General features: G+C 45.4%; 1 protein-coding gene across 1 annotated transcript in view; it reads right to left on the reverse strand.

Moving 5' to 3' along the window:
• Positions 1–8029, reverse strand: part of sh2d4a (SH2 domain containing 4A) — a 48499-nt gene extending 40470 nt beyond the window's left edge. The window contains exons 1-2 of the mRNA XM_052045137.1: positions 7623–8029; positions 3235–3529 (exon numbers count right to left, since the gene is read on the reverse strand). Of these exons, the coding sequence (XP_051901097.1) occupies positions 3235–3412 (178 nt within the window). The 5' untranslated portion in view covers positions 3413–3529; positions 7623–8029. The remainder of the gene's footprint in view (positions 1–3234; positions 3530–7622) is intronic.
• Between the last annotated feature and the right edge of the window lie 5828 nt (positions 8030–13857).

The following is a 13857-nucleotide window of genomic DNA, read 5'->3' on the forward strand; positions in this document are numbered from 1 at the left end:
GAATTGACTTGGGCAGAGTCCATTAGCAGAGAAAACATTGGTGGAAATTGTTAATTGGCCTCAATAGTAATTGTAACATAGAGAATGGTATAAGTAAGGAAGTCAAATAATAAGCGTAAAACAGTAGTTATGAGAATCTTTAAAGCACTTGTAGATAGTGCAAATCAAATGAGTACTAACAATGAAAAAGGATAAATTCCATGAGTAAATAGGACATGGATTTCTAGATCAGGTTGCTGAGTAACCACCTAGCTTAAATCGTCATCCTGTGCAATGAGAAAGGGTTAACTAAAAAATCTTGTGAAGGGGGCCCATATCCATGACATAATAAGGAAGAATTTTACATTAAATTCAAAAGTAATGTGGTTCAACTTGAAATCAGGGTTTTCATTCCAAACAAAGGAAACTATGAAGCTATGAGGGGCATGTTGTCCATGGGGTAGATTGGGAAAGTACATAAATGGCATGACAGTGGACAATGGCAAGAAATAATACAAGTTGTTGCCACAAGTATGCATTCCTTTAAAGCAGAAAGACAACAGGAAAATTCCAATGTGGATTACAGGAGAAATTAACAATAGTATTAACATTTAAAAAAGGATTGGAAGATTGCCAGAAAAAGGAGCAATTGGGAGTGTTTTATAATTCAAAGGATGGACAAGAAATTGATAAAGGGATGCAAGGGTAAACATCAGAAACAAAACAAACTGCAAGACCCTCCATACGTAAAGAGGCAAAGACTAGCAAGAGCCAACGTGAGACCTTTACAGACAAATAGGGGAAAAGGTATAAAGGGGAATAAGGACTTGAGAGAGGAATTAAACAAATAACTTTGCATCTTCCATGAAGACAGACATAGGAAAAACTCACAGAAAGAGTGGAGAAAACTAAGGGTCCAGTGCAAACATGGAAGTAAACGAAGTTGGTATTTTGTTATTAATCCTACAAGAGATGTGAATGAGCCAAAAAAAACACACTAAAATCCCAAGGACTCGATGACCTAGATCCCAGAGTTTTGAAAGTGGGGGCTACGGAGAAGAATGCTCTAGGAATTATCTTCCAAAATTCTAGATTCTGGACCTCACTATTTAAGAAAGGGAGGGAAAGAGCAAATGGAGAACTACCAGCCTGTTACTGGGACATCAATACTTAGGAAAATACTGGAATCTGTAATAATGGTTGTGATATCAAGACGCTTAGAAAAGATGACCAAGTGGGCATTTAAGAAAGGAAAAATCATATTTGACTAACCTTTTGGAGTTATTTGAGTAGATGAGGGGGAAACCAGTGAATGTGTAGTTGGGCTTTCAGAAGGTTTTTGATAAGGTCCCACACAGGAGGTAGCTCCACTAAGTTGCAGTGCATGGAATTGGGGGATGTGATAATATACTAGTGTGGTTGAGGAAAACCGTACTTATGGATCCTTCTCAGGGTAGCAAGCTGTGACTTGTGGATCAGTGACTGAGTCCCAACTATTCATAATCTACATCAATAATTTGATTGAGGGGACCAAACATAACATTTACAAGTTTGCTGATATATGAAACTAAGTAGGAATGGGGTAGTGATGAGGATGCAAAAAGGCTTCATGGAGACATACTAGTCAAAGACTTCTTCATGCAGAGGGTGGTGCATATATGGAACAAGCTGCCAGAGGATGTGGCTGAAGCAAATACAATAACATTTAAAAGAAACTTGTACAGTTACATGGATAGTAAAGGTTTACAGGGATATGGGCCAAACACAGGCAAATGGGGCAATACACAAAGACACCAGGCAACATCTATAGAGGGAAAGAGTCAATGTTTCGGGTCAAGACCTTTCATCTGGACAGGGAAATGAGACTAGCTTAGATGAGCATCTCAGTCAGCATGGACAAGTTGGGCTGAAGGGGCTGTTTCGGTGCTGTATGACGATGACTCTATGACAGATAGAATGCAAGGTGGAAAAACACTGTTTTGCAATTAAGCAGAAAGGAGAAATTCTGAATTTAAATAAGACATCGGGAAATGTTAATGTTCACTGGGGCCCTTGTACATAAATAATTGAAAACTAACATAAGGGTGCAACAGAATTAGAAGGCAGATGGTACGTTGACCTTCACTGCTAGAAGATTTCAGTACAAGTGCCAAGATGTTTGACTATAATTGTAGTAAAACTCCGATAACCTGCTATCTAACTATTCAGAATCACTGGGTGCCGTTTCCCATTCTCCCAACACATACCAGGGTCCCGTTTCCTACATTCCACAACACATTACTGCTGGTCTGCAAGTGACAAGCTTAAATCAGGAATTGTTTTTAGACTGAGACAATTCCCATAGCGCCCAAAACTTACAACATTGCACATAGCAACCTATCCTAATCAGTAATGCCAACTTCCATTTATATACAAAGTACCATTGACAGTAAAATTCATTGGGTCTTTCACAGAGTAGTTATAAATAGAAGAAATTTATGCTGACACTGGGCCAGATTCTCAAATGTTTGGTTAAAGTGGGAGGTGTAAATGGAGAGTCTTAAGGGGAAGGAAGGAAGGAAGAGAAACAGTTTTAGGGAAGGAAGGAATTCCAGAGCTTAAAGACTTGATGGGAGTCGTCATGGCTAGCAATTGTTCAGCAATTAAATCTTCTAGAGGTAAAGAAACCAGAATCAGAGGAGCAGTGAAAAGGGCTGGGGGGGGGGGGAGGGGGGGAATTATATTTTCATAGAGAGATTAATAATCCTCACTGTACATTCCCTCCACACCAACAAGTGGAGATTACCAGATGCAGGAGCCAAGTATTACTGGGGACAAAAGATTTGCAACAGTTTACAGAATCATACAACATGTATGGGAATCATTCAACACTCTGCACCCATGCTTATTTGAGTGAACTCTGCAGTTAGTCTCACTCCTCACCTCTTGCTTCATAGCCCTGCAAAGATCTCTTTGAAGATTAGATCCAATTCCCCCTTCAAAGGAAATTGAACCCCATAACCAATTGTTGTATCAGAATGAGTCACTCCACCACCAGCCTGATTACCCAACCATCTGTGCCAAGCCCATCTCCTCTGCCTCCCCTCCATCACCTTCTGCCACTGGAAACATTCCCCTTATTTATTCCATGAAGGCCTTCACAGATTTCAAAGACTGCTAGTAAATCTCCAGTTGTAGGAGAACATCAGTACATTCAATACAAGGGTTAGTTTAAATAAACATTTGGCCTTTGTAACATGACAAACATTGGCTTACTTGAAGGTTTTTTCCTCTCCAGTTCCAGTTTTTTCTTCTCCAGTTCTTTTTCATTTTCCTTCCACCTTCGAATCTGCTCCTGTCTCATTTTAAAGAACAATATCTGTTTTTGTTCTTCGTTAAGTTCAGCCAGAAGGTCTGGGTCAATATACATAGTCTCCAATATTTGCTGCAGCATTCTCACAGCCTTGTTCTTTTACCAGTTGCTTGAATTTCAAAACCAAACTCAAGGTCACAGTTTATAGTGGCAGGAGTAACTCAAAGCGCAATTACTAGTGGCTCCCGCTCTGTCCGCCTATAACAAAAAGGGAAAACAAAAATAGGTCACAGCCAAAACTGACAAAGTTTCAGTGCAAGACTAATCCCAAACTTTTATTCCTTCTTCCAACACAAAAAATCCAGGAGGACATCAAAGTAACAAAAAAAAATAAATGCATTGGAAATCTCACAGAAAGTGTTCTTTTTAAAAAAAACACATGACTTAACTGCCAAGGTCAAGCAGGAATAGAGGTGGAGCATAGAAAGGGCATCAGTCAAAACCTGGAATTATGCCCAAATTTTCCAAAGTGTCAGGTTTTACAGTCAGAGTCATGGAGAGAGACAACACAGAAACAAGCCCTTTGACACAAGAGAGACTGCAGATGCTGGAAATCAGGAGCAACACACACACACACACAAAGCGCTGGAGGAACTCAGCGGGTCAGACAGCATCTACAGAGGGAAATGAAAGGTCGCGGTCCAAAACATCGACTGTTCATCAGGACTGGAAAGAAAGAGGGCCTCAGCCAGAATAAAAGGGTAAGGGGAGGAACACAAGCTGGCAGGTGATAGGCAAGTCCAAGTTATGGGGGAAGGAAGGTAGGTGGGGTATGAAAATAGTGGGAATGATGTGAGAAGCTAGGAGGATATAGGTGGAAGAGGCAAAGGGCTGACCAAGATTGAATCTGGATAGGAGAGGACAGTGGACCATGGAATAAAGGGAAGGAGGAGGGGAACCAGAGGGAGGAAGGTGTGGGTGATGGGCAGGTCAGGAGGGCAGGGGAGGGGAAAGAGAAGGGGTAACAGGGCCAGATAAGGGAAAACCAAAAAAAAAAGGGGGTGGGGAAATAAACAGGGGGAGAGGTTACGGGAAGTTAGAGAAATCGATATTGATGTCATCAGGTTGAAGACTACCAAGACAATATGAGGTGTTGTTTCTCTAATCTGTGTTTAGCCTCAACATGGCAGTAGAGGAGGTTGTGGACAGTGTGGGAATGGGAAGTGGAATTAAAATGGCTGGCCACTGGGAGATCCTGGCTGTTGTGGCGGATGGAGTGAAGGTGCTCGACGAAGCAGTCCCCAAATCTGTGTCAGGTCTCACCGATGTAGAGGTGGCGGCACCGGGAGCACCAGATGCAATAAATGACCCAGGTGGATTCACATGTGAGACGCTGCCTCACCTGGAAGGACAGTTTGGAGCCCTGAATGGTGGTGAGGGAGGAGGTGTAGGGCCAGGTGTAATACTTAGCACCGTTGTAGGGACACGTGCCTGGAGGGGTATTGGTGGAGACGGACATCGGTAGGGAGGGATGAGCAGATAAGAGAGTTGCAGAGAGGGAGATCCCTGTGGAAAGCAGAGAGGGGAGGGGAAGATATGCCTGGTGGTGGGATCCCATTGGAGATGGTGGAAGTTACGGAGAAATGCTATGTTGTATACAGAGGCTCATGGGGTGGTAGGTGAGGACAAGGGGATCCCTGTTATTTCGGGGGAAAGGGGGGAAAATGGGGTGAGGGCAGACATGCAGGAAATGGAGATGCGGGTGAGGGCTTTGACCTACCAAGGCCACAACGATCATCAACCACCCATTTACACTAATCCGACATTCATCTCATGTTTATTTATTCTCTCCACATTCCCATTGACTCCCTCTCAGATGCAACCATTCACCTGCACACTGGGAGCAATTCAGTAGCCAATTAACCTTCCAACTCACGTCTTTGGGATGTGGGAGGAAAACGGAGCACCCATAGGATTCCCTCTGAGAATGTGCAAACTCCACACAGATGGCACCTGAGGTCAGGATTGAATCCAATCCAAGTATTCAAATTTTGTTCTAAAACCCTGTTCTACAGCTTTTAACTCACATCCATGCCTGTATGTTCGGTATGCATACATCTTGTGCAGTTAATATTATCAAACCCAGTATCATTATACAGTATAGGCCTGGGTCATATTTGTTCTGATTCATTGGCTATACAGCAACCCAAAGTGCTGTGAGACACAAGAAATTCAGCAGATGCTGGAATCTGGAGCAACACACACAAAGTGCTGGAGGAACTCAGCAGGTCAGGCAACACCTATGGAGGGAAATTAAACAGTCGATGTTTCAGGCCAAGACCCTTCATCAGGACTGGAAAGGAAGTGGGGGAAGAGGGAGGAGAACACGCAGGTAAGGGATAGATGAGTCCAGGTGAGAGGGGGAAGGTAGGTGGGTGGGGAAGATGTAACAAGCTGGGAGGTGACAGGTAGAAGAGGCAAAGAGCTGTAGGAGGAGGAATCTGGTAGGAGAGGGCAGTGGACCATTGAATAAAGGATGGGGGAGGGGAGGAGAGGAGATGGGCAGGTCATCAAGGTGGGGGAAGGGAGCCACAGGAATAAGGGAAGACAAAGGAGTGGAGTGGGGAGGGGGAGGGGGAAGAAAGAAGGGGAGGGGTTACTGGAAATTGGAGAAATCGATGTTGAGGCCATCAGGTTGGTGACTCCCAAGGCGGAATATGAGGTGTTGTTCCTCCAACCTGCGTCTGGCCTCTATTAGCTGCACCACCCCTTTAAGACTCAAGGAGCTGGCTAATTGGTATCACTTATCAATTCTAAGACTCGAGACTCACTGCAAAGCACAATTTAAAACAGACAGTTCAGTGCAGTACTGGAGGCAATGTGATAATAATGTACATTAAAACATTTAATAAGGCACCACAGGCCATTCTGTCCACTGCATCCATTTGTCACATTCCCCCTCTCTGTATTGCCTGATATTTACTCCCTTTCGATATTTTGCCGCTAACCTGTGCTAAGGAGTTACTCAGTGGCCAACGAACCTACCAGCCCCTCTTTAGAATGCAGGAAGAAACCAGAGCACCCACGGAAGACAAAACTACACAGTCAACACTGGAGGTCAGAGTCAACTCTGGTCCGGAGCTGCAAGGCAGGAGCACTAACTTGATGGCTCAAAGATCTGAACTGATGACTCTGGTTCCCATAACTGTGAATCATTTGCACAAAAGTCTCAGCAACTACCAGAACCATCTGACAAAATACTTTAACAATAAATATTATTTCTTCTAAAAAAAATCACAGTATAGTCAACGAATCAGAACAAATATAATCCAATTCTATGCTCTATAGTGATACTGAGTTTGATAATATTAACTGCACAAGATGAAATGCACGCCGAACATACAGGTATGGATGCGAGTTAAAAGCTGTAGAACAGGGATTTAGAACAAAATTGAAATACTTAGTTCTCGCAGATGAGAATGCGCCAAATTAAAATTCATTGCACTGATTGAACTGCGTCACAACTGTGTGATTCATTCTTATGCATTCACTGTTCTAAGTACAATTGCAGTTTGGCTAACTTGGCAAGGACTCTTAAACGTATGAACATATAATAGAATGAGGTTTTTCCAGAAGGTCACCGCTGCAATGGATTCTTACGAATCGTGCATTGCATGAGTCACGGCTGCAAGGGGCCCGAATGAAAAGTCGCATTCAATTTTACCTCCTATTTTTAAGAGAAAACATTTCATATAAATTTCACTTATGTTGCGTGGTTGTAATTGAAAACATACAGCTCCATAGGATTCTCACTTTCGTGCCAAGAATGTCATATGTAACTACTTCTACTGAAAATATACTGAATTTTACATCCGAAACTGAAGTTCTTTCTCGTTAGTTATATACAAAAGTTGACTTTCTACAATACTAGATTGCCAAACTTCGCCCGAGGTTTTGCCTTAAATAAAGTGCCCCCACTTCTAATTCCTTCGGCTCCAGTCTTGCACTGTAAAAGTTCGTCTAAAGCATCACACCTCGCCAGCATTAAAAGGCGCCTCTCTAAGTGGGGCACACACTAGTTTTGTTTTAGTGATTGATTAAACCCAACACACTCCACGCGTTCTAATCGTGTTAACTTCCTCCGCAAGGGTTAAGAGTTCAAACCAGGAATAGGGACGATGAGCAAGGTTACTCTGCAATCTGTATTTTGGCAGCCGAAGAAGTTCCATGGTTAGTCAGCACCTTGCGTTTCTTCTGTCTGCGGGGGATTTCAGAGGAAAGAAATCCCTCCGGAAAGTCGACCCGAGCGGAACGCCAACATCCATTCAATGGGGAAAGGCAAGTCACTCACCGCACTTTCAATCTCTGGAGCTCCCTCCTTGCCAAGGGATCAGAGAGTCCGATCGATCCTTGCCTGCTGCCAACAATGCATCACTCCAATATCGGGTGAAGATCGCGGTCAGACTCCATGGATGATGACAAGCGGTGCAACGACTCAGCGCCAGCAACGCAGCCACTCAGCCGGACTCTCCCCCCCCCCCGAGGGTGAAACTCTTGACAGAGACTGCCGAGTGCTTGCCCGGAAACGAAACTCTTCAAACGCACTCCAAACATGCCCTGGACCTTCCTCCAAAGGTCCCTAAGCGGCCAGCTGAACTTGTGGAGCGGAGACCTGCCGTCGCTCAGCCGCAAGGTTAAAGAAATGAAGGGAGGGGTTGAACGACATGTCTACACTTCCACCACATGCCGTACATTCCAGCCTGGAACTGCATTAACATATCTACGCCCCCATCCATTGACTGATAGGCGATCTGACCAATCGTACGCCGAGGATGTGTGTTTACTTTCTGCTCCATCGCTGTCCCCGCCCCCGCGCTTTGACTGACATGTCTGTCTGACCAATCAGACGCTCCCTTTCCCTCTTTGCCGCGCCTTCTGTTGGTTACACCTTTACCTGCGAATGGGGGAAAGTGGGCAGGGTCATCGCCGCCTAATCAGGCTGCGTGTGGCCGGCGAGAAATGATGGGCACTTTCCCGCAGTCAATGGCGAGGAGGAGGGGGAGATGTGACATACTGTAACCCTTTGGGGAGAGACTGCAGATACGTAATCTGGACTGAGTCAAACAACGGAAGGGTGTATCATCCCAGGGGGCCACATGAGTGGCAATGGTGCTATGTACAAAATAAGACTTACTGACACTGCTGAATGTATTGACCGGAGAAACAAAGTACTGCAGATGCTGGAATCCAGGTGGAAAAACACGATGATGCTGGAAGAACTCAGCAGGCCAGGCAGCATCCGTGGAGAAAAGCAGGAGGTCAACGTTTCGGGTCAGGACCCTTCTTCAGAACTGAAGATAGGAAAAGGGGAAGCCCAATATATAGGAGGCCCAATATATAGGTGTTGGTATTGGTATTAGTTTATTATTGTCACTTGAACCAAAGTACAGTGAAAAACTTGTCTTGCATACTGATCGTACAGCTCAATTCATTACACAGTGCAGTTACATTGAGTTAGTACAGAGTACATTGATGTAGTGCAGGTAAAACAATAACAGTACGGAGTATAGTGTCACAAAGGACAAAAGAAGGGAGATGGGGTGGGCACAGAGTGGTGATAAGGCAGCCAACGTTTCAGGTCAGGTCCCTTATCACCACCCTGTGCCCACCCAGCCTCCCCTCTTTTGTCCACCTATCACTTCTGCTTTTCCCTCCAGGCATTGTAGTGTAGCGGTTGGTGTGACGCTATAACAACGCCAGCGACCTGGTTCAATTCTGGCCGCTACCTGTAAGGAGTTTGTACGTTCTCCCCGTGTCTGCGTGGGTTTCCTCTGGGTGCTCAGGTTTCCTCCCACATTCCAACGATGTACGATTTAGGAAGTTGTGGGCATGCTATGTTGGCGCTGGAAGCGTGGCAACTTGTGGGCTGCCCCCAGAACACTCTACGCAAAAGATGTATTTCACTGTGTGTTTCAATGTACATGTGACTAATAAAGAAATCTTATCATATATTGGGCTTCCCCTTTTCCTAAGGGTCCTGACCCAAAACATTGACCGCCTGCTTTTCTCCACGGATGCTGCCTGGCCTGCTGAGTTCCTCCAGCATCATCGTGTTTTTCATTTTAATATATTGACCAAATGACACTAAGAATGCAAAGAACTTTGCACAATGTTTGGAGACAGAAGAAACTGCATATGCCGGGTGGAATCCCTTCATCTGCACAGGATCTGATGAAGTTCCTCCAGCAGTTTGGGTTTTTTTTTGCACTGTGTTTATTCTATTGTATATATTTTTAATTATGAATGAAGTTTATTTTTGAGAAAAACAAACTGCTGAGTCATGATGCAGGGTCTTGACCCAAACCATTGACCATCCCTCTGTCTCCGCAGATACTGCCTGACCCGCTGAGTTCCTCCAGCAGTTTGTTTTTTTTTGAGAATTCAGCAGGACCGGTTGTGAGGAGTACAGTCATATGAAGCGGGGATCGGGCTGAACAACATTTTAAACCGGTTCTTCAGCATTGAAGATAACCTGTCTCCACAACAGATGGCTGAGTGATTTCTTTAAATACAGGACAGCCAATGAACACTGGTTTCAACAGGGTGAGGTCTTGGTCCAGTGATAAGGAGCCTAAGATAGCCGGAGACCATATTCTGCTGCAGGGCAACACACACACACCCTGGGAAACACACGTACACCCACACAAGGTCTAAATTGTATAAAAATAAAAAACTGCAGATGCTGAAAATTTGTAAAACAGAACAGAAAACGCTGGTAAAACTTAGGTCAGGCAGCATCTGTGCAGAAAGGTTGACTGCTTCTCTTTCCACATTGCTGCCTGAGCTATTGAGCTTGACCGGCATTTTCTGATTTTGTTTCTAACTCTATGCACTGTATTCACACACACGCGCACGCACACGCACACACACGCACGCACACACTCTCTCCCTCACACATACACACACACACATACACACACACGCACACATGCACACACACATATACATGCACACACATACACACATATATGTACACATGCACATAGACACACACACACACACAGGTACAAGTGCCATTGTTGTTGCCCACTCCATCATCCTTATCCCGCTGCTTTGCTCAGTCTCCCTTCTCCTGACATGCTCCCTCCCTCTCTCATCCCCCTCAGCCATCTCCCCTCCCCACTCTCACTCCCCTGTATCCTCCTCCTGCTCCACCCACCCACTGCTACCTCTCTCGGTATGAGGCTGTAAACCTGTCCCTCCTCTTCCTGATCACTGCCGTTCACACACTTCAGGGCTGCTCCACAGCCATCAGTCATCCAACTCCAGATCCAGCAGATTGAGGCCTGCTGCTTGGCAGAGACTCTCCTCCAAAATCCTCGGTGTAATTAGCAGGCCGTAGCTGCCCTGTGTACTGCACTTGCTAATTACCCAGCCCAGGAAAGGTTTTGTTTTTGGGCATTGATGCTGCCCTTGCGGTGACCAGCTCAGCTCACTCCATGTGGGTTGACATCCAAAGAGATGGAGCGATACAACACAAAATCAGCCCATTTGGCCCATTGTGCCTCTGCCAGCTCTCTGTCAAAACTATCTAATTACTCCTCTTCTCCTGCCCTTTTCCCATAAACACTTCCCCATCAGCTGTCTGTCTGAAAACAGCTTTGAGCTTGCCTCCCATACAATCGTAACTCAATTCACAAAACTGTCTTCATCAACTGTTCTGACAATGGACCTCAGACCTGAAATGTTAACTGTTTCTCTTTCCACAGATGCTGTCTGATCTGTTTCTGGCATTCAGTGGATCATTCAGTATCTGTGGAGGGAAATGGTCCAGGTGCAGGGTCTCAAGCTGAAACGTTGACTGTCCATTTCCTTCTGCAGATGCTGCCTGCCCCACTGAGTTCGTCCAGCAGCTCATTTTTTTTTGCTTCAGATTCCAGCATCTGTAGCCTCTTGTGTCTCCTGTTTCTAGCATTATTTGTTTCTGTGTCCTCATCATACCCCAGCTTCCCCTTCCTCCACTCCCCTGCTTCCTCCTGATTGATGATATGCGCATTTTGAGGAGGAGATGGTGAAGGTTGTGATTGTAAACTGAGGCAAAGGAGGGAATGCCCCTATGTTTCACTGCAAAACCCCTTGGTGCCATGTCCCATGTAGATCTGCAATCCAACTACAAGAGTTGGAAAGGGTACAGAAGAAGTTTACCAGGAAGCTGTCTGGATTAGAGAGTATGAGCTATAAGGAGAGGTTGGACAAACTCAGGTTGTTTCCTCTGGAGCGTCGGAAGCTGAGGGGATACCTGATAGTAGTTATGAGAGGCATAAATATTGTAGACAGTAACAGAATCTTTCTCTTAGGATGGAAATGTCAAATACTATAGGACATGCATTTAAGGTGAAGGGGGAAAGTTTAAAGAAGATGTGTGGGGCAAGTGTTATACACAGGGAGTGGTAGGTGCCTGGAACGTGCTACCAGGGGTAGTGGCGGAAGCAGATACAATAGTGGTGTTCAAGAGGCTGTGAGATAGACACATGAATATGCAGGAAATGGAGGGATATGGATTATGTGCAGGCAGGAGAGATTTAGTTCGATTTGGCATCATGTTCAGCACAGACATCGTGGGCCGAGGTCCTGTTCATGTGCTGCACTGTTCCATGTTCTATGTTCCAAGATCCTGTCAAATGAACCACGACTGCGAACCAGCTGTTCCCCAGTGAACACCAATGACTTCTGGGCAGGCAGCTCCACAATGTAGACAAGCAGAAGTGGTAGCAAGGAGGTGAAAGGGTACTAGAGGTCGGCAGGAATACAGAGTTAAGGTTTCAGTCAGATCAGCCATGACTGATGGTCTTCAGTTAAGAGGAGAGATTGAATAGACTGGCTTTGTTTTTCCTGGAGCAGAGGCGACTGAGGGCTGACCTGACAGAGGTATATAAAATTATCAGAGACATTGATAGGGTAGAGAGTCACAGTGGGGTTGTCCAAAACAAGAGGGCAAAGGTGAGAAAGATGAGGTTTAGAGGGGATGGGAGGGGAAAGTTTTCCAGTGGTTGATAACTGGAATGCACTGCTAGAAGAGGTGGTGGAGGCAGATACAATCACAACACTGAAGAGGCATCTAGACAGGCACTTGTATAGCCAAGCATTGAAGTGTATGGACCTACTGCGGCAAATAAGTACAATGGGCGGCACAAATGTGGTGGGGTGCAGGGCCTGGTTCTGCACTGTATGGCAATGAGTCTGTAATCCTATTGGCATAGAGAGCAGGTTCGAGGGGCAGACTGGCTACTCCTGTTCTTAATTCATAGGTTCGATGTTCACCTACACCAGGCAGGGTAAAAACACACTGAGGTCACCCGAACAGCACCGAGCCCACAGTCTCTACCAGCCAGGCCACAGATCCAAACAAGCGTGAGAGAGAAATCTTACAACACACAGCCCCAGTGATCACCCTCCCCAACTGCTGCAGTCCACAATCACCGCCAGCGCCTGCTCCCCAAACCAATCTGTGGTGGCAACATTTCAGGACCAGAAGGAATTCTGTCTCCAGTTTCAGCAAACAGTTCATTGTGTACTTAATTATAGATTGGTGGTGGGGAGGGGGAGTGGAGAAAATGGTTTGGATTAAACAGCAGGCAAACAGAAAGGATCAGGGCAGTGGATAATGCAAAAGGCAATCAGGTGATGGAAAGTGCATTAAAGGAATTAGATGAACAAAGAAAGTGTCAATTACCAAGGTAGGGGGAGGCCCAGGGGAGAGGAAATGGGATTGGTTTCAAATTTAAACAGAGTACAGCATATAGTCGGGTGAGTCTAGCTGTTCCTGAAGAAGAGGCAGATAAACAGAAAGGGCTGAGTCCAGGTTAGAACGGGAGAGAAAGACACATGGAGCAGTTGAACACTAGGAGGCATACTCCAAGATTATCTGGGGGAGAGGGTTATAAACCAGGTTAATGGGGATTGTGTCCTTATTAATGGACATTTAAGGTAAATGCAGTGAAGAGAATGGTAGAGCACAGCAGAGCTCATTATCCAAGTTTAATGGGGCACAGTCCAGGTTTTTGTGGACAGAATCTATATTAATAGGGGATGGCAAACTCACATTCATGAGGCCATCAGGTTAATGGTGGCAAAGGCATAGCCCAGATTAATGGGGGAACAACATATTTTAATGGGGTCCATTGGAAATTTAACATAGGAACACTTCTGTTCAATAGGCACAATCTAGATTAAGGGGCGGGAGGGCTAGAAATCTAGGGGGAGGAGTGGTACCCAATCCAGGTTAATGTGAAATGGTATCCAAGTAAATGTGGGAGGGCATTGTCGTTGAGAATGTACTCGAGGTAACACAGATTGTGTTAAGTAGTGGTGGTGGTGGCAGTGGGAAGGGAGCCTGATTGTGGGCACAGTTCAGATTAATGGAGCACAGAACTCCCTGTGCAGTAGTTAGCATGGTTGCCTGACAGTCCTAGGGGCCTGGGTTCAATCCTGACCTTGGGTACTGTCTGGGTGGAGTTTGTACGTTCTTCCTCTGTCACTCTGTGGAATTCCACTGGGTGAACTGGTTTCCTCCCACATCCCAAACA

Source organism: Pristis pectinata, chromosome 2 (assembly GCF_009764475.1).
Source record: "Pristis pectinata isolate sPriPec2 chromosome 2, sPriPec2.1.pri, whole genome shotgun sequence".
Classification (NCBI taxonomy): Eukaryota; Metazoa; Chordata; class Chondrichthyes; order Rhinopristiformes; family Pristidae; genus Pristis; species Pristis pectinata.